General features: G+C 45.9%; 2 protein-coding genes across 2 annotated transcripts in view; one reads left to right on the top strand and one right to left on the bottom strand.

Moving 5' to 3' along the window:
* The first annotated feature begins 5,388 nt into the window (after positions 1-5,388).
* Positions 5,389-21,216, top strand: Cenpv (centromere protein V). Its single transcript, XM_057775734.1, has 5 exons — positions 5,389-5,810; positions 8,411-8,509; positions 10,766-10,835; positions 20,524-20,638; positions 20,847-21,216. Exons 1-5 carry the CDS (start codon positions 5,467-5,469, stop codon positions 20,969-20,971), a joined length of 753 nt encoding a protein of 250 aa, XP_057631717.1. The 5' UTR covers positions 5,389-5,466; the 3' UTR covers positions 20,972-21,216.
* The window catches only part of Pigl (phosphatidylinositol glycan anchor biosynthesis class L), an 80,124-nt gene continuing 65,498 nt past the window's right edge, over positions 10,665-25,290 (bottom strand). Inside the window, exon 6 of the mRNA XM_057775731.1 lies at positions 10,665-10,774. Coding sequence (XP_057631714.1) covers positions 10,743-10,774 — 32 coding nt within the window. The 3' untranslated portion in view covers positions 10,665-10,742. The remainder of the gene's footprint in view (positions 10,775-25,290) is intronic.

The following is a 25,290-nucleotide window of genomic DNA, read 5'->3' as shown; positions in this document are numbered from 1 at the left end:
ATTCAAGCTGTTATTTTTTTTCTGCTATGTAGTACTCTATTGTGTAAATGTACCACATTTTCCTTATCCATTCTTCGGTTGAGGGGCATTTAGGTTGTTTCTAGGTTCTGGCTATGACAAACAAAGCTGCTATGAACATAGTCGAGCACATGTCCTTGTGGCACAACTGAGCATCCTTTGGATATATACCAAAAAGTGGTTTTACTGGGTCTTGAGGAAGCTTGTTTCCTAATTTTTGAGAAATCACCACACTGACATCTAAAGGGGTTGTACCAGCTTGCATTCCCACCAGTAATGCGGAAGTGTTCCCTTTTCCCCACAACCTCTCCAGCATAAATTGTCATCAGTGTTTTTGATCTTGGCCATTCTTACAGGTATAAGATGGAATCTCAGAATTGTTTTGATTTGCATTTCTCTGATGACTAAGGAGTTCTTTGTATATTTTGGAGATCAGACCTCTGTCTGATGTGGGGTTAGTGAAGATCTTTTTCCATTCCGTAGGCTGTGGTTTTGTCTTGTTGACCATGTCCTTTGCTTTACAGAAGCTTTTCAGTTTCAGGAGGTCCCATTTATTAATTGTTGTTGTCAGTGTCTGTGCTGCTGGGGTTATATTTAGGAAGTGGTTCCCTGTGCCAATGTGTTTTAGTGTACTTCTTTCTTTTCTTTTCTTTTTTTTTTTTTTTTTTTTGTTTTTCGAGACAGGGTTTCTCTGTGGCTTTGGAGCCTGTCCTGGAACTAGCTCTGTAGACCAGGCTGGTCTCGAACTCACAGAGATCCGCCTGCCTCTGCCTCCCAAGTGCTGGGATTAAAGGCGTGCGCCACCACCGCCCGGCTACTTCTTTCTTTTCTATAAGGTTCAGTGTGGCTGGCTTTATGTTGAGGTCTTTGATTCATTTGGACTTGAGTTTTGTGCATGGTGATAGATATGGGTCTATTTTCATTTTTCTACATGTTGATATCCAGTTATGCCAGCACTACTTGTTAAATATGCTTTTTTTTTCCATTTGATATTTTTTGCTTCTTTAACAAAAACCAGATGTTCGAAGATGTGTGGATTGATATCTGGGTCTTCTATTTGGTTCCATTGGTCCTCCTGTCTGTTCTTATGCCAGTACCAGGCTGTTTTTAGTACTGTAGCTCTGTAATAGAGTTTGAAGTCAGGGATTGTGATGCCTCCAGAAGTTCTTTTATTGCATAGGATTGTTTGCTATCCTGTTTTTTTTTTTTTTTTGCTTTTCCATATGAAGTTGAGTACTGTTCTTTCGAGGTCTTTGAAGCATTTTTCTGGGTCTTTCCTACTTCTTTAAAAGAGAAATTTTAAAGTACATTTATTTGTGTGTATGTGCCGCAGTGCACATATGAAGGTCAGAGGGCAACTTGTGGGAGTTGTTGGTTCTACTCTTCTTCTACGTGGGTTCCAGAAATTAAGTCATTGGGACTTGGTGGCAAGCATCTTTACCCATGGCCAGAAAGCTCCAGCAATCCTTCTGTCTCTGTCCCGCCCCCCAGCACTGGGCTACAGGTGTGTTACAGCCACAGCCACACACCTTTTTACATGGTGCTGGGGATTTGAATTTGGAGGAACTTTACCTGACTTTACAACTAAGGACTTGAAGAGAGTGGCATTAGTGTGGGTGAGGATGGGTAAACTACAGCAGTGGAATAGAAGGGAAGGTTAAGATAGACTCCAGGTAATGGCTCAGCGTGGCAGGCTCTCTTTTGGGCCACCAACCAGCTCCCAAATCATGACAAAGAGACTAATTATTAGTTATGAATGCTCGGTCTTAGCTTATGCTTGTCCCACTAGCTTTTATAACTTAATTTAACCTGTTTCTCTTTATCTACGTTTTGACTCAGGGTTGTTGTTTTTTTTAACCTTTCATTCTGTATGTCCTACTCTGTGTCTAGCTGATTGGAGGTTGCCCGGCTGGCTCCCTCTCTCTCTTCCCTTTTCCCTCTTCCCTCCCTACCTTCTCCCATAGATATTCTAGCTATCTCTCCCCTTACTTATTTTCCCTGCTGGCCAGCTCTATGTATCCCTCTACTGCCTAGTTACTCGCTGTTCAGCTTGTTATTAGACCAGTCAGGTGCCTTAGGCAGGCAAGGTGAAAACAGTTGCAACTTACCTTTTTTTAAAAATAACTTATTTATTTTTACTTTCATGTGCATTGGTGTACATGTATGTCAGTGTGAGGGTGTCAGATCTTGGAATTGCAGACAGTTGTGAACTGCCATGTGGGTGCTGGGAATTGAACTCGGGTCGTCTAGGAGAACAGCAGTTCTCTTAATTACTGAGCCATCTCTCCAGTTCCCCAGTTGCAACATATCTTTACATAATTAAACACGCATCATTACACAATTAAACAAACACAGCATAAACAAATATAACACACTTTAACATAGTTGAAATAATATTCCACAAAAGATCAGTTGACATTTGACAGAGAATGCAGTTCAGTGTGTATATGATCTTTTCAATAAACCAATGGTGATTAAACAACTGGATATCTTTGTGGAATGAAAAAGAAATTGACTTCTACATATACCATATGTAGAATTTGAGAGAGCTGAAGAGATGGCTCTTGCAGAGGATCTGGGTTCAGTTCCCAGGACTCATGTGATGGATCATTACCATCCATAGTATAATTAGTTCCAATTCTAGGGGATCTGACACCCCCTTTTCACTTCTGTGGGCACTGGCATGTAAGAAGTGTATATAAGTGTAACCAAAGCACTCATACACAAAATAAAAATAAATCATGAAAAATAAGAATTTAAGATAGAAAATAGACATAAGTACAAGAACTAAATTGTGAAATATTTACAAGAAAATGTTCATGACCTTCAAGGTAGGCAGAGTTCTATGGAAACTAAGAAATACCAAAGAATTCACAAGCTGAACTTCGTCAAAATAAAGAATTTCCACTCATGAAAAGATGGCACTGAGGAAGTGGAAAGGCAAGCTGCCTCTGGGGACTGCGCCCTTCACATGCTCGTCTGGAGGGGCGCGGAGAGTGATCAAACTGTTCTGGTTAGTTTGTGTGTCAGCACAAACTCGGCTCATCTAGGAAGAGGGAACCTCAGTGGAGAAAATGCCCCCATCAGACTGGTGGTCTGAATGAGAGTGGCCCCATAGACACAGGTTTGAACACTTGGTCCCCAGTTGGTGAAACCATTTAGAAAGGATGAAATGTAAGCCTTGTGGGATGATGTGTGCCACGAGGGCTGGCCGTGGAAGTTTCAAAAGTCCAGCCCAGCCCAGTCTCTCTATCTCTCTGCCTGCTGCTTCTGAACCAGATGTGAGCTCTCAGCTCTGCTCCAGTCCATCCCCGCCTGTTGCTGCCATGCTCTCTGCCATGCTGGTCATGGACTCCAACCCTCTTCAACAGTATGCCCCCAATAAACTCTATTATAAATTGCCACGGTCATAGTGTCTTATCACAGCAATAAAAAGTTAACTAAGACAATAAATTTGTGGGGCATTTTCTTGATTCATGATTGATGTGAAAGGGCCCAGCCCACTGTGGACAGTGTAGCCCTTGATAGATGGTTCTGGAAACCCAAGAAACTCATTCATCCATAGTCTCTGCTTCAGTTCCTAATTCCAGTTCCTGTCTTAAATTCCTGCCCTGATTTGCTTTCTTATATGATCCAGAATCCAGGACCACTTGCCCAGGGTTAGCACTGCCCACTCCCTCATCGGCCACGAATCAAGAAAATGGCCCCCATGCTTGCCTACCTGTCAATCGGATGGAGGCATTTCTGTTTTTCAGTTGTTTTCCAGATGACCCTTGCTTGAGTCACATTGGCAAAAACTAATCAGCACAGATCATAAATATTGGCATCAATATATGCATGCAGAATAATCTCCAAAACGTTGAACAGTGTTATACTTAACGGTGTAGATGCTATTTTTGAAATGCTGTGGAGGATCACACCTATAATTCCAGCACTTAGGAGGCTGAGGCCAGGGGATTGCTACAGGTGTCAGGCCAGCCTTAGCTTCATGGTGAGTCTGAGGCTAGACTAGGCTACAGAGTGAAACCCCGACTCCAGAAATCAGGGCATCTGAGTAAAGGTGACTGATACCAGACAGCCTGTTTGGTGGGAGGGGGATCTGATGGCACAAGTTGTCCTCTGTTGTCCTCTGTTCTCCATGTGCGCTGGCTTTCCTCCCTGAATAAATATTTTAAAATGTAGTATGTATCAGGAGGCAGAGACAGGCAGATCCCCGTGAGTTCAAGACCAGCCTGAGCTGTACAGTAAGTTCCAGGCCAACCAGGGCTACACACTTAGACCTTGTTTCTAAGTACATATACAAAACATGCAAAAGTAATTTATGGTGATAGAAGTCAAAATAGGGGTCACTTTTGTTTTCTTTTTGGAGATATCCTAGTGTGCTAGGATGTGCCACATCTGAATTGGTGGGTGTAAATCTGTATATTTAAGATATGGGCACTTTATGTAAACTACAAATCAAAGGAAACAGCAAAACAGATTGTGTATCTAGGAAGTTTTAAGACGCGAGAACTGTTAAAACTTCATGAAGATTTATAAATTGATAAAACTATACTTAGGAAAACTCTATAATCAACATTTTCGTTGTTAGACTGAAAGCAAATGGATTCTATATTCCAATAAACATACGAGTGAATAAAAACAACTAAGAAGAAAGATGAAAAGAAAAAATGCAAGAAAATGAGTAAGAGAAAATGTTTCTTTGAAAGCCTGAGAGTGACTAAGGCTTTGGAGACTATCTGGGATGCCCTGGAGGAGGGGTTCTTGTGATTTTTTTTTTCTTTAAACTTCAGCATCGTATTCTACAAAAGCGTAGGAACAGAATACAATCCTGAATCCATTCATTTATTTAAAAATTGAAAACGAAACCCGGGCCTGGGAATGTGGCTCAGTGTAAAGTGCTTGCACAATACTGTAGGACCTACTCCCTGTTCTGCAAAAACAAAAAATCAAAACCAAAAATCCATTATCAAACGGATTCTAGCTGTCATTTATGCTTCAAACAGCAAGTGCCAGACCACTTACATACGTTAGCACATATTAGGTACATGATGGCTTCTGCAACGTTGGTAGTTTCACCACCTTGGAGGCGAAGTCGCCAAGCTTATCAGCTCTGATGTGGCAATGAACTGAGGCCTGACCTAGTCAGGAAAGTAGGGTTGGAAGTCCTGGCAATAGTGGAGACGGAAGCACCTTCGCAGATCCAGCGGGCGCGGCTACCTGCAAGCGCAGGTGGAGGCGCGGTCCCGTTAGACCCTCCTCAGCACTAAGACCACACGGCCCAGGCTCTCCCGTTGCGGGGAGGCCGCAGCAACCGGTTCCCGAGCTCGCGTGTCCCGGAGCGCAGCGCTCCACCCCCGGGGCCTTCAGGTTGTCAGAGGCGGGGACGTGCATCAGCCGGCGGGGACGCGCAGAGCTGAGAGGCCTGTGCGCCCGGTTGAGGGAGACATGCGGCGGACGCGGAGCGCCGTGGCCACCGAGCCGCGGGAGCGGCGGCGCTCGGGTGCCTCCGGGGGCCTGGCGGGCGGCGAGAGCCGCGCCCGGCGCTCGGAGAGCAAGACTAGGGCCGGGGGCGGGGGCGGGGCGGCCGGTCCACAGCCGTCGGCAAAGCCGCGGCCCAAGCCGCCGCCGCGGGCCCAGGAGGCGGCCGCCGAGGAGCCGCCGCCGGCGGACACCCCCGCCGCCTCGGTGTCTGCGCTCGACCTGGGGGAGCAGCGGGAGCGCTGGGAGACGTTCCAGAAGCGGCAACGGCTCAGCTTTGAGGGCGCCGCCAAGCTGCTGCTGGACACCTTGTGAGTATGGCGGGGGCGGCGGGCCAGCACCTGCGAGGTGCGCACCGGCGGCCGGACCCGAGGCTGGGTGCGGAGCCGGGGTCAGGCGCCCGCTACCCCGGCTTGCTGCTCAGGACGGTGTCCGGCTGCAGACGCGGCGGGGGGCGGGGGGGTTCCCCGCTACCAAAACCGTTTTACCCGTATTTGCACGTGCTTTCGGAGGGCGAGCGGGAGGAATGGTCCAAAGGGAGACTTGAGCGGCCTTGGGGAGCGAAGGCCCGTTGTTCAGGGCAGTTCCTGGGAGGGAAGCGCGCGCAAAGCGACGTCCTGGACCAACGCGTGCGGGAGGGAAGGGGAAGCTCAGACTTTGTGCTCTCACCCGGGGTCCGGGGTGGCAGGCTTTACTTTCTTCAGCTCCATCTGTGCTTCTGAAGTGCTTCCAGCCTTAGATGGCCTACGGAGCACCTCAGAGATCCTTTTGTGGGAAAAGAGCTGATAACTACTCTAGCCAGAATTGCCTCCTTTTTCCCTAATGGGATGTGAACCCCTTCTTCCGTTAACAATGGTGCTACAGAGAAATACTGCATACCCTAGCCATACAGGCTCTCACTCGCAGGTGAATTGAAAAAGAACAATAAAAGACGAAGAAAACTAATATTAACAATTGCTTTAAAAAAATCTGAACTGCTTTCCATAAACAGCAAGATGTTCTTTTTTTTCTTTGGTCCAGAAGTTCTCTTGGTTTGGGTGCCTCCTCTCTGAAACGGACTGTTTACTCAGCTTTCTTTGTGCCTTGCTTTTTAGTCTTATCCTCTTGGGCTATAAATTGAATACTTTAAACTATTAATTTAAAACTAAAGCTAATTAAAAATTAAAAGTGCCATTTGTGGAATACCTGTTGTGTACTAGCTTCTGGGAAGTCTGAGTGACCCTCTGTAAAGATCCGTGGGGCTGGGCACAGTGGCATATGCCTGTAATCCTAGTTTTTAGGAGGCTGAGGCAGAGGAGTACAGCGGTTTCAAGACCAACCTGGGCTACAGAAACATCCTTTCTCAGGAGAGAGAGAAAGTGAGAAGAAAGCAGAAACAAGCCAGGGGTATGTGGTCCATCCCTGTAAACCCAGCTCTTAGAAGGTGGAGGCGGGAAGATCTGGACTTTCCAAGGTCATCCTTGTCCCCGTAGTTAATTTGAGGCTAGCCTAATCTGCATGATACCCTGTCTCAAAATGAAACAAACCCTCATCCTTAGACACACAAAGCAAAAATTTGAGTTACTATTTTCCCCTAAAACAAACTGATGATGATCTAGGAAAAGATACTAAAAATATTGGCATGAAAAAAATGAGTTTCACTCTCCAGATTAGCATACTGTATGCCTGCTTGCATTTACTTTTATGTCCTCTAAGCTAACTTTTTTTGTGCCAAGAAATTGTATGTTATCTACACTAACAATTTTGTTCAAATACTGCATAGAAAAAAGTTTGGAAGAATGTATAGCAAATATGGGATCTCTCTTAGGATGATCGCAGGGGCTCTCTTTGTGTTACTAAGTATGATAATGTGTGTATGTGTGTGTGTGTGTGTATATATATATATATATTACAATAAACATTGTCTATGGAAGAAGAAATTGAGATGCTAATTTGTTAGAAAAACCCGGGATAGCATTTAGTCTTGCCACTAATCAGGTGGCAAAGTAAAGCTGTAGTGAGCTGTTTCTTCAGGGGTTATTGTTCAGAAGCCACGGTGAAAGGTTCTCCCATTTATTACTGGCAGGAATATCCAGTCTTTTGGAGTAGGGGCTTCATGATGTTAGTTGAGTCTTAATGTTCGGTTATGGGGCTGGCTCCAACTGGGTATCAGAGTTGTGTAAAACGTCATGTACTTGAGAAGTCCGAGAGGAAAGTGGATGGAGTTTTTTTGTTGTTGTTGTTTGTTTGTTTGTTTGTTTTTTAAAAGCCTTTGTTAGCCGGGCAGTGGTGGCACACGCCTTTAATCCCAGCACTTGGGAGGCAGAGGCAGCCGGATCTCTGTGAGTTCGAGGCCATCCTGGTCTACAAGAGCTAATTCCAGGACAGGAACCAAAAGCTACGGAGAAACCCTGTCTCGAAAAATCCAAAATAAATAAATAAATAAATAAATAAATAAACAAAAAAATTAAAAAAGTCTTTGTTATCTGCCCAGAAAGCGTTTCTGAATCAGTAGACCCAACTGGGCAACTTGTTGTGCTTTCTCATAGGCACTTCCATTATCTTTATTACAATCAAAATGAAATATTACTTGGCCACTCTGCTTGGTGGCTGCTTAAGGTTGGTAAGGTCTCTTCTTGGTGCTCAGCGTATAAATATTTTCCTTTAATAAAGCTGTTTGCTAGGCTCCTTCTCTATCTTCATACTTACTGAGTTCTGGGAACGGTTTATTTTGCATTCTTAAAGAAGTCAAGGCAGTTCACACTGAAAATACTGCACCTCGTCCATGAAATGTCCCTGATTGTTCTATAAAAAAGCCTTTTGTCCCAGCCTGGCTTTCTTTAAGAACAAAAAGACAGCATGAAGGATCCATGCCCTAAGGCCCCTGCTTGCCTGTGAGAAATTCTTAAGCTCTAGTTTCTATTTCATTTAGTGAGTACCAGGGCCTGGTGAAACACACAGGAGGCTGCCACTGTGGGGCCGTTCGTTTTGAAGTTTGGGCTTCGGCGGACTTACACATCTTCGACTGCAAGTGAGTATTTTATCTTCCCAGATGGGCTTAGAAGACTTGAGGAGCCAAAAGGCTGTGTTTCAGACCAGCCGGGGGAGTGGGGGTGTAGATGAAACTGTAGGCCATGAGCTAGCTGATAACTGTCACATCAGGTACTGGGGACATAAAGGCTCATTGTTCTGTTCTTTCCCCTTGTGTGTATGACTTGGAATTTTCAGTGATAATTCAGAACAAGTTATTATATGTATTTAGTATGTATGTAGATCAGAGGGCAGCTGTGGGTGTCAGTTCTCTCCTTGGTCCTAAGGTCATCCAGTCATCAGGCTGGTGGTAGGTATCTTTACCTGCCAGGCCACCTCACCAGCCCAATTATTTATTTATTTATTGGGAGACAGGGTCTTTCAGTGTAGCCCTAGCTAGCTGTCCTGGAACTCATTGTATAGACCAGGCTGGCCTCAAACTCAGAGATCTGCCTGCCTTTGCCTCCTGAGTGCTGGGATTAAAGGTGTGGGTCACTATCACCTGGCACTATAGTTTTTATTTAAATGTATCTATTTAACACCTATGGTCTTTATGTGCGGAGCCTGTGCCTGTGTGTCCATGTACTACAGAGCCCCCCAGTACAGTTCAGGTGGCAAAGCAGGGCTTTCAGGGCCGTGGCTAATGGGCTTCGTGCCTCTGATTGTTACCCGTGATTAGCAGGAGGTGGATCAGGCTGGCCATAATTCCCTGCTGCGATGCTGGGAACCCCATCTTGAGCAGAATCTTCTTAGGCATCTACTGCTGAAGGTACATGGAGGTGATCGGGTGGAGAGCATGTGCACCTAGAAGGTCCTAGAAGGTTTCCGTGTGCAGGCCTGCTCCTTAGCACCTTCCCTGACATAACAATAGCATGGCAGCAGCAGCAGGCTCTGCCTTCTGGACCAGCTGTCGGCATATACTTCTCAAGAGGGCCAGTCCTTTACCTCTAATGGTACCTGAATTCCGTATGAATAATAAATACTATGGATTTCCTCAAGTAGAGAACTGGATCACTAATAGAACCCAGATTTGGAAAGAAGCATTATGGCATCATTTCTTGGAGACTCCTATGCTAAGACAGAGTGTTTTAAAAGGCAAGTTAGGCTGGGGGTGGAGCTCATCTGATAGAGTGTTTGCCTAGCGTGTCCAAAACCCTGGATTTGATCCCCACCTCTGCAAAAACTGGACAAGATGTCACATGCCTGTCATCCTGGGGGAGGTAGAGACAAGGATCAGAAGTTAAAGGTTGTCCTAGGCTGCGGAGTGGTTGTGGCCAGCTTGTGTCCTTGAGATTCTTCTCTCACAGAAACAAGTAAGCAAGCAAAGAACAGCTCAAAGCCATCTTCAACTCAATAGCGAGTTACAAGCCAGCCTGGGTGTACATGAGACCCTGTCTCAAAATAAAGATAAAATTTAACATGACCCCTCTGTCTCAAAGTATGAAATAAAGTTAAAAGTTTTAATAACGTTTCTCTTTTATGCATGTGTGTGTGTTGCCCACATGTATGTCTGTTTACCACATGCCCCAGAGGTCAGAAGAGGTATTTGGTACCCTGGAACTGTGAGCCACCAGGTGGATACTGGGAATTGAACCAGGGTTTTCTGAAAGTACAGTCAGTGCTCTTAACTGAGCCATCCCTAGCCCCAAAGTTAAATTTAAAAAGGAAAAAAAGGTGAATTGAAGGACTTTAGGTGCACGTTCGGAGTAGAAAAGTACACTTTAATGCCGGCTTAGCATGTAGATGCCCTGAGTTCACTGTCCCCAGGGTAGAGAAACAAAAACAAACAAAAATGGTGAGTAGAAAAGAACAGATTTATACTCAATTTCCAGTTTGGCATTTCTTGATTTTCTTATGTGGAGATAGGGGGAAGCCTAAGAGTCTCTCCTTGGCTCTGGTGTGCCTGTCCAAAGAGGCATGAGGGTATAACAATGTCTGAATTCATTTTCTGAGTGTCTTTTAAGTCTGCTGTTTCTCTTTAGGGCCGGGAGGGGAGGGCAGCAGAAATGAGGTCCAGGATTGTTGAATGCTGTGTGGTCTCCCCTGCTGGCTCTGTCACCAGCAGGCTTCCCTGACACGAAGAGCAGAGGCTCCAGGTGGCCCGTCCAGCTGCCTAAGTTTCCCTTCCCTGGATGGTGCTGAGAAGGGTGTCCCGTTTGAGGTCAGCCAGTTGGTTCTGCAGGCATTGGGCTGGGCTGCTCGGGCATGTGGACAGTGCCCATGGCGACTGACCGTCAGGCCTCTGCTCCCTCTGTAGCTGCAGCATCTGCAAGAAGAAGCAGAACAGACACTTCATCGTTCCGGCTTCTCGCTTCAAGCTCCTGAAGGTTGGTACTCAAGGGCAGGTAGAGCCCACGTGTAAGGAGCCATGAGTCCCCTACCCCGGCTTTCTAGCCTGCTTGCTGTACATTGCATGGGGCAGAGAGCTTAGAACAGAGACCTGTTAAGAGCTTTGAGATCCTTTTCTTCCTAGCTGGAGTCTTACTGTGTAGCCTAGGCTAACCTCAAACTTAACATTCCTCTTACCTAAGCCTCCTGAGTGCTGGGATCATTTTCCACTCAGGTTTCATGTCTTTTTCAGTAGGCACTGGGGATTGAACTCAGGGCCCTGACTACGCTGGGCAAGTGCTTTGCCTCTGAGCTCTGTCCCTAGTGTACTTTAACCGACTTAGTTGCTTTTCCTTTAAGTTATTTATTAGTGGGGTAGGCACATGGCACAGCTCACATGTGAAGGCCAAAGGACAGCTTTGTGAGGCTGGCTCTCTCCTTCCAACTTTCCAGGGTTTCTAGGGATCATACTCAAGTCGTCAGGCTTCTGTGGTAAGCACCTTTACCTGCTGAGCCATCTCACTGGTCCCTACTTCCTCCTGCTTCTGCCTCCTTAGGGCTGGGATCACAAGCATGTGCCACTATGCCTGCCTTCCCTTTGTTCTGGAAGACATATTTGATATTATTGTAGAAACATTTTCAAATTCAGAAATTCAGAAAATTAAAATCATTTTGGAAACTGAAAATTATCTGAATAACATGTATTTCTTTTGTAAAAATATAAGAAAATAAAATCCTTCAAAGGCAATCACTATTTTTTTTTGACAACACATTTTTATACATTATTCTTCCTCTCTCTCTCTCTTCCTCTCTCCTCTCTCTGATTGGGTCTCATGTATCCTAGACTGGCTTTGAACTCCTGATCCTCCTGAGCACTGGGAATACAGATGTGTGCCACCATGCCCAGCCACCATGCCCATCCTCCATACCCAGCTTATGTGGTGCTGGGGATTGAACCTAGGCCCTCATGCATACTAGACAAACACTCCACTAACCGAACTATATTTCTGGCCATTTGTACATTATTTTTTAATAGAGATAAATACATCTAAAAATGTTGTTACAGATGGTCGTGCATACTTTTAATCCCAGCATTCAGGAGGGAGAGGCAGATGGATCTCTGAGAGATTGTGGCCAGCCTGATCTACTGAATGAGTTCCGGGACAGCCAAGACGACACAGAGAAACCCTGTCTCAAAAGACAAAAACAAACAAACAAACCTGTTCTATCTGTAAGCTACTTTATCATTTCCTAGTTGGAAAAACCACCACAGTTTTTATTTTCTTTCCTTTTTATTCAGTGTTGGAGTTGAGCCAGACAAGTACCAGCCCACTGAGCTACATCCCAGCTGTTTTAAGTTGAATTTCATCACTGAGGACTTGTATAGACCATCTTGCTCCCTCAAGCCAGTTTCCTGGCCCACTATCCCATCACTCTTACTCCTGGCTTGAGTCTGTTTAAAAACTGTATTATTTTTTTTTTGTTTGTTTGTTTATTGATTTATTTTGTACACAGTGTTCAGCCTCCATGCCTGCAGGCCAGAAGAGGGCACCAGACCCCATTACAGATGGCTGTGAGCCACCATGTGGTTGCTGGGAATTGAACTCAAGACCTCTGGAAGAGCAGTTAGTGCTCTTAACCTCTGAGCCATTTCTTCAGCCCCTAAAAATTGTATTATTTTATGCATGTGGGGATTTTGCCTACATACGCATCTGTGAATGCAGTGCCCGCAGAGACCAGAAGATGGCGTCAGATCCCCTAGAACTGGTGTTCCAGATGGTTGTGAGCCGCTATGTGGGTGCTAGAACTCAAATGTGGGTTCTCTGCAAGAGCAGCCAGTACTTTTAACTCTATCTATCTATCTATCTATCTATCTATCTATCTATCTATCTATCTCCTTATCTACTTGTTTATTTTCGAGACAGGGTTTCTCTGTGTAGTTTTGGAGCCTGTCCTGTAGACCAGGCTGGCCTCAAACTCACAGAGATCCGCCTGCCGCTGCCTCTGCCTCCTGAGTGCTGGGATTAAAGGCATGTGCCACCCCCCCAACCCCACGTGCTCTTAACTTTTAAGTCTTCTCTCTAACCCCCATCTCACCCCCTGAATTGTAAACAACATTGTGATAATTTCCCTGTGTATAAATAAGTCTTTGACAATTTTTCTTTAGAATCAGTTCTGTTAGAAACAAAATCCCTGGGAAGGAAAATACCATTTTTTCTTTTCTTTTTTTAAAGATTTATTTTAATATACACACACACACACACACACACACACACACACACACAGTGTTCTGTCTGCATATCTGCCTGAACGCCAGAAGAGGGCATTACATCTCAGTACAGATGGTTGTGAGCAACCCTGTTGCTGCTAGGAATTGAACTCAGGACCTCTGGAAGAGCAGCCAAGCTCTTAACCTCTGAGCCATCTCTCCAGCCCAAAAGTGTAGTTTTTTTAAAAAATATTTATTTATTTATTATGTATACAATATTCTGTCTGTGTTATGCCTGAAGGCCAGAAGAGGGCAGCAGACCCCATTACAGATGGTTGTGAGCCACCATGTGGTTGCTGGGAATTGAACTCAAGACCTTTGGAAGAGCAGGCAATGCTCTTAACCTCTGAGCCATCTCTCCAGCCCCCAAGAGTGTAAATTTTTAAGATGCCTTTTTAGCAATTTCTAGATACTGTGGGATGGGTAGGGCTTTAATTTTTTCCTTTCCTCCCCTTCCTGTTGCAGTCTCAGACTTTGTGAGCCTGTAAAGAATTTGGTACAGACATTCCTCTTCTTTACTAGGAGACTGCAGGTGTGTCAGTCCTGTCTGGTGTGGTGCTGCGTGTGAACCAGTTCCTGACCTGGAGGGGGTTAATGAATGCTAAGTGGGCTCTCAGAAGGCTCCTGGGAGGAAAGACTGAGTAGATGGCCGCATATGGCTTGGTCTTTTTAAATCAATGAGTTTTGTTTTTTCCTTAAGATTATGGCCAGGTGTGGTGGTACACATCTTAAAACCCAACATTCAGGAGGCCGAGGCAGGAAGATCTCCATCTTGGTCTACATAGCAAGCTCCTATATAGAGACAGCTGGACTCAAAAACATTTTTTATGTGTGTAGATATTTTTGTCTGCAAGCATGTATGTGCACCACATGTGTGCCTGTTGAATCCCCTGGAGCTGAGGTTATGATCGTTGTAAGCCACCATATGGCTGCTGGGAATTGAACCCAGGTCCTCTGTGGGAGCAGTAAGTACTTATTTTTTTCCCTGGTTTTTAGAGACAGGGTTCCTCTGTGTAGCTTTGGAACCTGTCCTGGAGCTAGCTCTTATAGACCATGCTGGCCTCGAACTCACAGAGATCCACCTACCTCAGCTGGGATTAAAGGCGTGCACCACCACTGCCCGACTATAGTAAGGACTCTTAATTGCTAAGCGATCTTTCCAGCCTACCAAGTCTCCAGTGTTGGAGGCTAAGGTTCCGTTCTTCCTGTCTTTCCTCCTTCCCTCCTCTGTGTCTATTTGTGGTGCTAAGAAGTCCCTCCTCCGATTCTTGATTCTCTGGAGTATGGTTTGAATGAGACTAACCCTCATCAGCTCATGTATTTGAATGCATAGTGCCTAATTGGTAGGCTGTTTAGGAGGCGTGACCTTGTCTGAGCATTGCTGTTGCTGTGATGAAACACCAGGACCAAACAGCTCCACCTTGGAGGAAAGAGTTTGTTTGGTCTACACTTTCATATCACTGAGGTTAGTCAGGATAGGAAAAACAGGGCAGGAACCTGGAGGCAGGAGGTGATGGAGGAATACCGCCTACTGGCTTACTCTCCACGGCTTGCTCAGCCTTCTTATAAAACAGCCCAGGGGTGGCCCCACCCGCAATGGACTTGGCCCTTTCCTATCAATCACTAATTAAGAACATGCCCTATTGGCTTCCTACAGAATGCTCTTATAGAGGCATTTCTCAGTTGAGGTTCCCTCCTCTCCGATGACCCTAGTGAAATTACCTGAGAAGGGAACATGGAACACTCAACAAACCCGCTTAGGAGTTTATTGGGTGGGTGGGGGGTGTACAGGCCTGGTGAGGAGGTGGGGGGTAGAGCCTAGAGCATGCGCATAGGTGGGGATGATGTGAGCTCACGCATATGCACAAGAGCTCCTGCAGCTGCATTATATGTAGGTGATGCAACCACGCGGCCTGTGGGTCACGCCTGAGGGTTTGTCCGCACATGCGTGACCCTGGAACCATAACACGTAGCTTGTGTTAATTTGGTATAAAAATTTCCAAAATAGGCCCTGTTGGAAGACTGAGGGTGAATTTTGAGGTTTCAAAAGTCCACAACAGGCTCAGTCTCTCGCTCTCTGCTGCTTGTTGATCAGACATAAGCACTCAGTTACTGTTCTGGCGCCTGCCTGCCGGCCCGCAAGCTCCCCACCATGAAGCCCAAGGATCCACCCCCTGAAACTATAAGCAAGCCCTTAGTTGAAATCTTCCTATCATAAGCTGCCTTGGTCACGGCATGTCCACACAGCCGTAGAACCATAAATAAGGCAGAGAGAGAACAGACAGACTTCTACTTTGTGTCCTTTTCTTCATCTCTATACTGTTGTCTATACCTCTGTCCCCATCACAGAAGGTGTGGCATACGAGTCTGTTGGTAAAGAGCACAGGGATCCTTCACTGGCCTGCAGGGCAGAAGTGCACTAACGTGTAGTCTGGCCTCAGCCACGTTCCTAAGCTCCTGCAGCAGGCAGTTCTTGAAGATACCAACACATGCAGCCTGGGTGGGGAATTATTGGTCCTCCGTTTTCTTCCTCATTAGTCTTGTCTGCATCTTTTCTGGTGCTCTTTGGCACACTTTTTTTTTTTTTAAACTAGCGTCTACATATCCTGGTGCTCTCGGGCACACATCCTCCCTTGATCTGTTCACACTCTTCCTGTTGGCTAGTTGGAAGCGGATCTACAAGTCTGCATACAACCGAGATGGAACCATGGACCTGGGAGTTCTTGCATACTTGTCTTTAGGTCTCTGGAGCATAGGAGGTCAGCTGTGCAAACATCCAGGGCAAGGAGACAGCTGAGGACAGTTCAGGCCTGTGAATGCTTTTCAGTACGTGAACAGAAGAAGAAGGAGGCCTTAGAGGAAGTAAACAGAGAAGCGTGGTGTGCTCCGTGGCGAATGCTTTACCATGGAGTGCCGTAGAGTGGTGGTAAGGGTTCAATGGACACAAGACTGGTTGTGGGTCAACAGTGCAAGCTTGGTGACCTGAGTTTGACCCCAGGAGTCCACCTGGGAAGGAGACAAATGGACTGATGAGCTCTCTTTTGACCATGCACGGGCCCTGGCAAGTGCGTTCCCTCACTGCCACAATCATACACACTCTCGTAAGGTTGGCAAATAAAATTTATCAAAAAGGTGGCCATTTGGGGCTGTAGCTACTGAGAGGTGCTTGCCGCACATGCATGGAGCTCTACGTTCAATTCTAGAACTCCTTAAAAAGGAAGGGAGGGAGGGAAGAAGAAAAAAATGATACGGTCCTTGGATTTGTCATTGGTGTTTTCAGCCTGGCAAGATGTTAAGGAATGAATGTGGAAGATTTTTATTGCTAAGCAAGTGTCACAATGTAGCTCGGTCTGTCCTGGAACTCCCTGTAGACCAGGCTGGCCTCAAACTCACAGACTCTGCCTGCCAATGCCTTCCAAGTGCTGGGATTAAAGGTATGCACCATTACACCTGGTTCCATGTGGCAGCTTTTGATGATGTCAGGCCATGCATGGGATCAAGCCGATGAGTGCATACATGAAGAGTGAGTATCCCAGAGTGACTTCTAGTCATAAATGAGGTCAGGTAGGGTGTCAGGGGTCTCTCTGACCCTGGTAGTTCTGATGCACCAAGTTGTGGGTAAGAAGAGCCCTTGGAGCTATTTTTACAGGAAGTTCCTGGTGTGTTCATTAGCTCCAATTAAAACAAACAAAAACCTTAGGAAGCTCAGAATTTGAGGCGTTCTCGTGGTAGATGGCACGCAGGTCTGTAAGGAAGTACAGGAGAAATGGGAAGTGTATACTGATCGTAAGAAGTCTCACCCACCACTGTCTACACATTTGTAGATTGAGGCTGGAAGTCACTCAGGGGTTAAGAGCCTCTACTACTTTTGCCAAGGACCTGAGTTTGAGTCCCAGGACCCGATATCTCTGGCTTCCAAGAGCATCAACAAACTCAAAAACATGATTAATAAATCTTAAAACAATAAAACAGCCGGGCGATGGTGGCGCACGCCTTTAATCCCAGCACTTGGGAGGCAGAGGCAGGCGGATCTCTGTGAGTTCGAGACCAGCCTGGTCTACAGAGCTAGTTCCAGGACAGGCTCCAAAGCCACAGAGAAACCCTGTCTCGAAAAACCAATAAAAAAAAAAAAAACAATAAAACTATTTGAGGGGCTTAGAGAGATGGCTCAGAGGTTAAGAGTGCTTGCTGCTCTTCCAGAGGACCTGGGTTCAGTTGCCAGCACCCACATGGTGACTCACAGTCTTCCATAACTCCAGGCCCTGGGGTCAGATGCCCTCTTGTTACCTTTATGGGACCAGGCACACACAAGCTGCACATACATGCAATCAAAACATTCATATACATAAAATACAATAGATAAATACTTAATTTTTTTTTTTTTTTGTTTTTTCGAGACAGGGTTTCTCTGTGGTTTTGGAGCCTGTCCTGGAACTAGCTCTTGTAGACCAGGTTGGTCTCGAACTCACAGAGATCCACCTGCCTCTGCCTCCCAAGTGCTGGGATTAAAGGCGCGTGCCACCACCGCCGGCAATAAATTTTTTTTAATGTGTGGGGCTAGAGATATGGCTCAGTAGTTAAGAGCACTGATGCTCTTCCTGAGGACCTAGGTTCAATTCCCAGCACCCACATGGCAGCTCACAAATGTCTATAAGTCAGACACCCTCACACAGACATTCATGCAGGCAAAACATCAATGTACATAAGATAAAAATAAATAAACTTAAATTTTGTTTTGTTTTGTGTATCAAAACAGGGTTTCTCTCTGTTGCCTTGGCTGTCCTGGAACTCACTCTGAAGACCAGGTTGGCCTTGAGCTCACAGAAATCTTTCTGCCTCTGCATCCTGAGTGCTGGGATTAAAGGTGTGCACCACTGCCCATCTAAAAAACATTTTGAAATGTAAAATTTATTTTTCAATGTATGTGTGAGTCTGTGTGTATCTGTATTTATGTGTCTACATGACTCCGAACATATGCAGAAGCCCAGAGAGGAAAGCACTGGACCCCTTAGAACAGGATTTATAGGCCATAAGGTATCCAGCATATGTGCTGGGATATGAACCCTGGTCATGATTGGGCAGTAAGCTCAGGCTCTCTTAGCCCCTGAGCCATGGCTCCTACTCAGTTACCTACTCTTTAGCCACCAAGTTTCTGTTCTTTTAGAACAACTATTTCATAGATGCCTCTTGGACAATTTATATGCATGGAAAACATATACAAGTGTTTTTTTAAAAAAAGAAATTCTAGTGAAGTTATCCCCTTTGCCATGCTGGAGGGAATCCAGGGCCTGGGGTGTACTAACATGCCCACATGGGCTCCACCATGAGCCATGCCTACAGCCCATGTTTTACATCTTGTGTTTTCACTTTTGAACCTTGGAGATTGTTAGTGATGCTTAGTGTTTGCGAGCATTCTTTATTTTATATGTCTTTATGTGTGTCTACATTATTAGTAGGCACATGTGCATGCCAGTGCCAATGGAGGTTAGAAGAATTTCTCAAATGCCTTGGAGCTGGACTTAGAGGTGGTTATGAGCTGCCCATGGGTGCTGAAACCCGAACTCCAGTCCTCTGAAAGAGCAAGAAGTGCTCTTAGCCATTGAGCCATCTCTCATCCAGCTTCTCATTGTTGTATGGGTTTTCTTTCCCTTTTCTTTTTTTTTTTTTTTTTTGGTTTTTTCGAGACAGGGTTTCTCTGTGGTTTTGGAGCCTGTCCTGGAACTAGCTCTTGTAGACCAGGCTGGTCTCGAACTCACAAAGATCCGCCTGCCTCCGCCTCCCGAGTGCTGGGATTAAAGGCGTGCGCCACCACCGCCCGGCTCTTTTCTTTTTTTTAAGACAGGGTCTCATGTAGCTCAAACTGACCTTGAGCTAGCTTGGGGTGATGTTGAATTTCTAATCATCCTGTCTAGGTCCAAGGATTGCATCTCCCAAGAGCTAGGGTTACAGGCATGCATCGTCATCATTGGCAGAATGTATATTTCTGCATATGTTAACCACCATTGTGAGTTTTTTTTTCCCCTCTGAGACAGGGTTTCACCGTGTGGATTTGGAACCTGCCCTGGAACTCATTCTGTAGACCAGGTTGGCCTCGAACTCACAGAGATCTGCCTGAGTATTGGGATTAAAAGCATGTGCCGTCACCACCTGGCCCATTATGATTTTTTAAAATTATTTTTTTTCATTTCATATGCATTGGTGTTTTGCCTGCATATATGTCTGTGAGAGTGTCAGATCCCCTGGAACTGGAGCCACAGATGGCCATTAGCTGTCGTGTGGGTGCTGGGTCCTCTGGAAAGGCAGCCATTGCTCCCAAATGCTGAGCCATCCAGGTAGCCTCTACCGTAGTGCTTTTAAAAAAACAAAGATTTTGCCGATTGGTGGTGGCGCACGCCTTTAATCCCAGCACTTGAGAGGCAGAGGCAGGTGGATCTCTGTGAGTTTGAGGCCAGCCTGGTCTACAAGAGCTAGTTCCAGGACAGGCTCCAAAGCTACAGAGAAACCATGTCTCGAAAAACCAAACCAAACAAAAACAAAGATTAGTTTATATTTTATGTATTTGTGTATGTTTGCATTGTTAGTAGGCACATGTACACGCCAGTGCCCATGAAGGCCACAAGAGGTTCTGTCAGTTTTAATTATGTACATGTGTATATATTTGTGAGCGTCTGTGTGCATGTGAGTGCAGGTGTGTTTGGAGGCCAGAGGTCTGGCTCTCCATGCAGCAGGAGCTAGAGGTGGTTTTGAGCCACCTGATGCTGGTACTGGCAACAGAACTCTCAGTTCTCTGCAGAAGCAGTATGTGCTCTAAATGCTGGGCCGTCTCTCTGGTCTCACATTTGTGATTTTTAAAATCTTTTTCAGCAGGAACTGAGAAGTCCCTTGTTGTAGGTCATCGGTGTAAGCATCATTTCATATATTCTTTTCTTTCTCTCAACTGTCTGTTCACATACTTTGCTCATTTTCTCATTCATATTGTCCATTAAGAAAACTAACACTTGCTGGGCTGTGGTGGCACACACTTTTAATCCCAGCACTTGGGAGGCAGAGGCAGGCGGATCTCTGTGAGTTCTTTGGGGACATGGAGAGCCAGTCCCTCAAGTGGCCCTGGGAAGCAGGCACCTGCACTCCCTGACACTTAGAGGTTATTCTGTTTTAGTGTACATCAGCTTGAGGTTGGGTTGTTCGCTGTACAGTTGGCATAGGAGGATCTGTGGGCTGAGGCTCCAGAGCGAATTGTATCCGGGGAGTACAGATGGGTCCTTGTCTTCAAAAAGCTTTAAGGCTTTTCTAGGAAATGGAAACCATTTCCACAACCCAGAGAACTCTACAAAAGGGTAACCCCACTAATGCTTTCCAAAGAGTTACTATGAATAATATTACATGATCTCCTTGCCCACTTACTTCTGTTCTCCCAGGGCACTGAGAGCATAACCACCTACACGTTCAACACGCACAAAGCCCAGCACACCTTCTGTAAGAGATGTGGTGTCCAGAGCTTCTACACTCCCCGCTCCAACCCTGGAGGCTTTGGTGAGTGACGGGTGTATCCGTGGGCTTGGGACCCTGAGGAGCCTGGTGTGCCTGGTGTGCTGCCACACAGCGTCGTAAGCTGAGGTGGCAAGCAGGAGCACCACACAGAAAGCTCTAGTGGGAGAGAGGTGCTCACAGGTGAGGCTTGTCTGACAGAGTCTCCGGTCTTACACTGAGGACCCCTCTCCTCTGTTCCACTTGCCCCTAGGAATTGCCCCCCACTGCCTTGACGAGGGCACTGTTCGGAGTGTGGTCACTGAGGAGTTCAATGGCAGTGACTGGGAGAGAGCCATGAAGGAGCACAAGACCATCAAGAACATGTCGAAAGAGTGAGCTTAGGCTTCCTCCTTCCCGAGACAGAGAGCAGGGCAGCAGCCCTGTGGGTTGCGTGGGTATGCATCGCTGTGCAGATCTGGGCCGCTATCTCCACTCCCAGTGCCCTGTGGTTCACTCCAGCCACCATTTCTTTAGGCAGCTCTGCCCTTAGCCCAGATGTCATGGAAGACAGTTGACCTTCTCCCTTCCCACTAACTTTTATGTGATCTTTTAGAAAATAAACATTTCTGACATTAACGCTATTACTGTGGTCCCTCATTCCTTGGAACTTTGACTTTTGCTCTGAGGCCTGTCACTTAATAGCAGATTAAAATAACGGGCACCGATAAGGCACCTGCAGCCAAACCGAAAAGAGATAAGTCGGGAAGAGCTATTACAACCAGAAACCGGAGGACCACAGTCCGTGTGCGCTGTGAAGATGTGGACCAGGTGCTCAGAGGCCACAGAGCTAGTCCAGGAAGACCTGGACAGGCTGCGACAGGAGTCACTCTGCGCTTGAACTTTTAGTTTATTTCTTTTTCATGTATTTTTTTTTTTTGTCATGACGGGTTCTTTGTTGTTGTGTTCTCCTTGCCTGCTCTTTTCCTTTTGATAGTTCCATGATGTCGCCCAGGCTGACCTGTGACTCAGCACTTCTGCCTCAGTCCTCTGCATGCTAGGTTACAAGCATGCGCTACTATGTCTAGCCACATTTTTTTTTTTTTTTTAATAAGGTCAGTCAGCTGCTTTGTTTATTTTGATTTTCTCTTGTTTTGTGCCGTGGTTAGCAGCCAGGGCAGCATGCATGCTAGGCAACAGCCTTAACCACTTCTGCTCTCTCTGTGTGGTCAGATAGGTGTAACATAAAATGTAACATCTTAACCACACATGGGACTACTACACAGATTATACATATGCACGCACCACACATATACTTCAAAAAAACCCAACAGTGAAAAATGAAGATTTGGGTCATTACTTGCTGAGGCTGTAGTATCGGGAGTTTGTTTTATCATAAAGTTGTTAGGAACCTGAAAGCAAAGCAGCTGTGAACAAGACAAAGAAAGCCAACCTGTTGTACAGAAAATTTAATGTAATACATGTTTATTAAATACTTAATATTTTCCAGAAACTCTAATATCTGAAATAGTTGACTAACTCATTCAATTAATCTTTTCTTTTTACAATTAGCAAAGTATTTAGTTTCATTACAGCATTTAAAAATTATTAGCGTGTTCTGTATGATGTCGTCTGCCAAACAATCACTCACTTATTAAAACAGAGCAAGTGCTGATTAACTCCTCCAACGTGTGCAGTGCTTGGCAGCTAAAGGGAATTTTGGGGTTTGGGGTTTGTGTTTGTTTTGAGTTTTCCAGACCGGGTCTCTCTGTAACCCTGGCTGTCCTGGAACTCACTCTGGAGACCAGGCTGGCCTCGAGCTCACAGAGATCCGCCTGCCTCTGCCTCCCGAGTGCGGGGATTAAAGGTGAGGCCACCAGCGCCCGGCGGTTTCCGGGATGTTTGAGGACAGCTGCATGATGGGAATGTAAAGGAGACAGACGAGGAGCCAATGAGACACCGCGGGGGAGAATCCCAGAGCAGTTACACCAGACAGACGAGGAGCCAGTGAGACACCGCGGGGAGATTCACAGAGCAGTTACACCAGACAGATGAGGAGCCAATGAGACACCGCGGGGGAGAATCACAGAGCAGTTACACCAGACAGACGAGGAGCCAGTGAGACACCGCGGGGAGAATCACAGAGCAGTTACACCAGGACATGCCATGACTTAGGGCGCAGAGGCTGATATCTCTCACCTCTGAAGCCTGACAGTCTGAGCTGGAGCCAAGAAACCCAGGGTGGGAGGAGAGAACCCGCTCCTGAACGTGGTCCTCTGACCTGCCTGTGCTCGTCGTGTAGAGCACACCCACGAGCTGGGGACAGGAAATAAAGACAACGTTCTTGGCTTGCTGGGAGAAATCCACATTGTTAGCGTCTGGTCAGACAGCCCTAGGACTGCACCGCCCATAGACTGGATTTTCAGAGTCCAACGTGGTTTCCCATGCCTGCAATCCGTCCCAGTAGCCAGGAGTCAGAGGCTGGGGGACTGTGGCAAGCTCCATGCTCGTGATCTAAACAGCAAGTTCCAAATAGTTCAGACTTCACAGTAAGTCTCAAAAATAAACAAAAAAACAACAAAAATTCCAGGCATTCTTAGTTTTTTAATTAAAAAAATGTATTTTATAAATTTAATTTTTTTTTTTTTTTTTTTTTTTTTTGGATTTTCAAGACAGGGTTTCCCTGTAGCTTTTGGTTCCTGTCCTGGAACTAGCTCTTTTAGACCAGGCTGGCCTCAAACTCACAGAGATCCTCCTGCCTCTGCCTCCCGAGTGCTGGGATTAAAGGCGTGCGCCACCACGCTTTATAAATTTAATTTTAAAAGATTTATGTATTTTTTTGGATATGGGTGCTCTATTTGCCTGTATGCCTGCACACCAGAAGAGAGCATCAGATACCATTATAGATGATTGTGAGCTACCATGTGGGTGCTGGGAATTGAACTCAACCTCTGGAAGAGCAACCAGTGCCTTTAACTACTGAGCCACTGAAATTGTGTCTGTTTGTTTGGAGGCAGGGTTTCTCTGTGTAGTCCTGGTTCTCCTGGAACTTGCTCTGTAGACCAGGCTGGCTTTGAACTCAGAGATCCACCTGTCTTTGCTGCCCAAGTTCTGGGACTAAAGATGTGCACCACCACACCCAGCTCTAAATTTAATTTTTAAAAAGATTTTTATTTTATATGTTTGCCTGTGTGTTTGTATGTCCACTACTTGTATGTTAGGGGCAAGAGCAGTGCTTTTATTTGCTGAGCCGTTCCTCCAGACCCAAGAGTATTTTTTTTACTAAAGTCTCTATATACTTACCTGTATTTTTCTACTTTCATATTTTGCCCTTGTGTCTCTTGTTTTTCAAACAAACAGTCCTTTAATCTTGACTTTTTTTTTCTATTTGCAGTCCCTCCTCCAACCCCTCTACCCGGCTAGATCCTATGAAAGGTATAAGGGGGAGCTGACCTCCACAGCATCAAAACAAGTAGCAGGTTGTCAGCATTTCCTTGGATGAACCAACCATCCCTGTTACTGTACAAGCTGTGTTTTCAAATCTGTGTCTGTCTCAGTTAGGGTTTCTGTTGCTGTGAAGAGACACCATGACCACGGCAACTCTTTTAAAGGAAGACATTTTATTGGGGGTGGTTTACAGTTTCAGAGATTGAGTCCATTCTTGTCATGGTGGTGTGTAGGGAGATGTGGTGCTGGAGAGGGAACTGATTTCTACATCTTGATCCTGAGATTTCTGTCTTGATCCGTAGACAACAGAAATGAGCTGGGCGTAGCTTAAGATAGGAGACCTCAAAGCCCTGCCCTCCACAGAGACAGGCTTTCTCCAGCAAGGCCACACCTCCTAGTAGTGCCACTCCATTTGGGGGTCGTTTTCTTTCAAACCACCACAGTATCCTTCATTTCTTCTCATCTATTTAAAAATATTTTAATTTGTACTGTGTGTCTGCATGTGCATGCATGTCTGTGTATGTTCCACAGCATGCTCAGAAGTCAGAGGACAGTTTAGAGAGTCAGTTCTTTTATTTACTATTTGTTGCAGGATAGTTGATCACACTGTGAACCCTGAGATTACATTGTTTAAATAAAATCAACCATAGGTCGAGATGTGGAGCAAGCAACCAGTTGGCTGAAAGTAACCATAGAGGGTGAGGGGAAATATGGAGGTCAGAGAGAGAGTGAGAAAGAGACAGAGAGAGTCATAGGAAGTAGAAGGGCGAGACATCTGGTTGGTTGGAGGAATACTTTTTCAGAAGGTATAGAAGAGAGCATTCTTTCTGAGGCAAAGACAAAGGAGGAAGTCACCCCCCACCCCCGCTTTCTCTGCCTCTGAGCTAGCAAGTGTTCACCCCAGCATCTGACTCCCAAGTCTTTATTGGTAAAATAAAAGGACAGAGACTTGGTCAGAAACAACATTTACCTCCATGTGTGGAGGTGGCACAGACAGCTTCGGTGAGACATGCAGACTCCCCGGGGCCACGGCCCCAGCCTTAGCAGTGAAGCAGAGGTGGCCAAGTGTAGTCAGCAACCAGGACAGCTGTCGGTTCAGTTTCAGCCACTGTGTGGCACAGGGAAACAACAGCCACGAATGTCTGGAGGTTGAACTCAGGTCATCAGGCTTGGTGGCAAGCGCCTTTGCTCACTGGCCTACGTTCTTTATTTTGAGACAGCATCTCACCACGTAGTCCTTGCTGCCCTAGAACTGCCAGCTTCTGCTCCTA

Source organism: Chionomys nivalis, chromosome 7 (assembly GCF_950005125.1).
Source record: "Chionomys nivalis chromosome 7, mChiNiv1.1, whole genome shotgun sequence".
NCBI classification, from domain to species: domain Eukaryota; kingdom Metazoa; phylum Chordata; class Mammalia; order Rodentia; family Cricetidae; genus Chionomys; species Chionomys nivalis.
The sequence above is the reverse complement of the archived record's forward strand: the minus strand, read 5'-3'. Positions and strand labels throughout refer to the sequence as shown.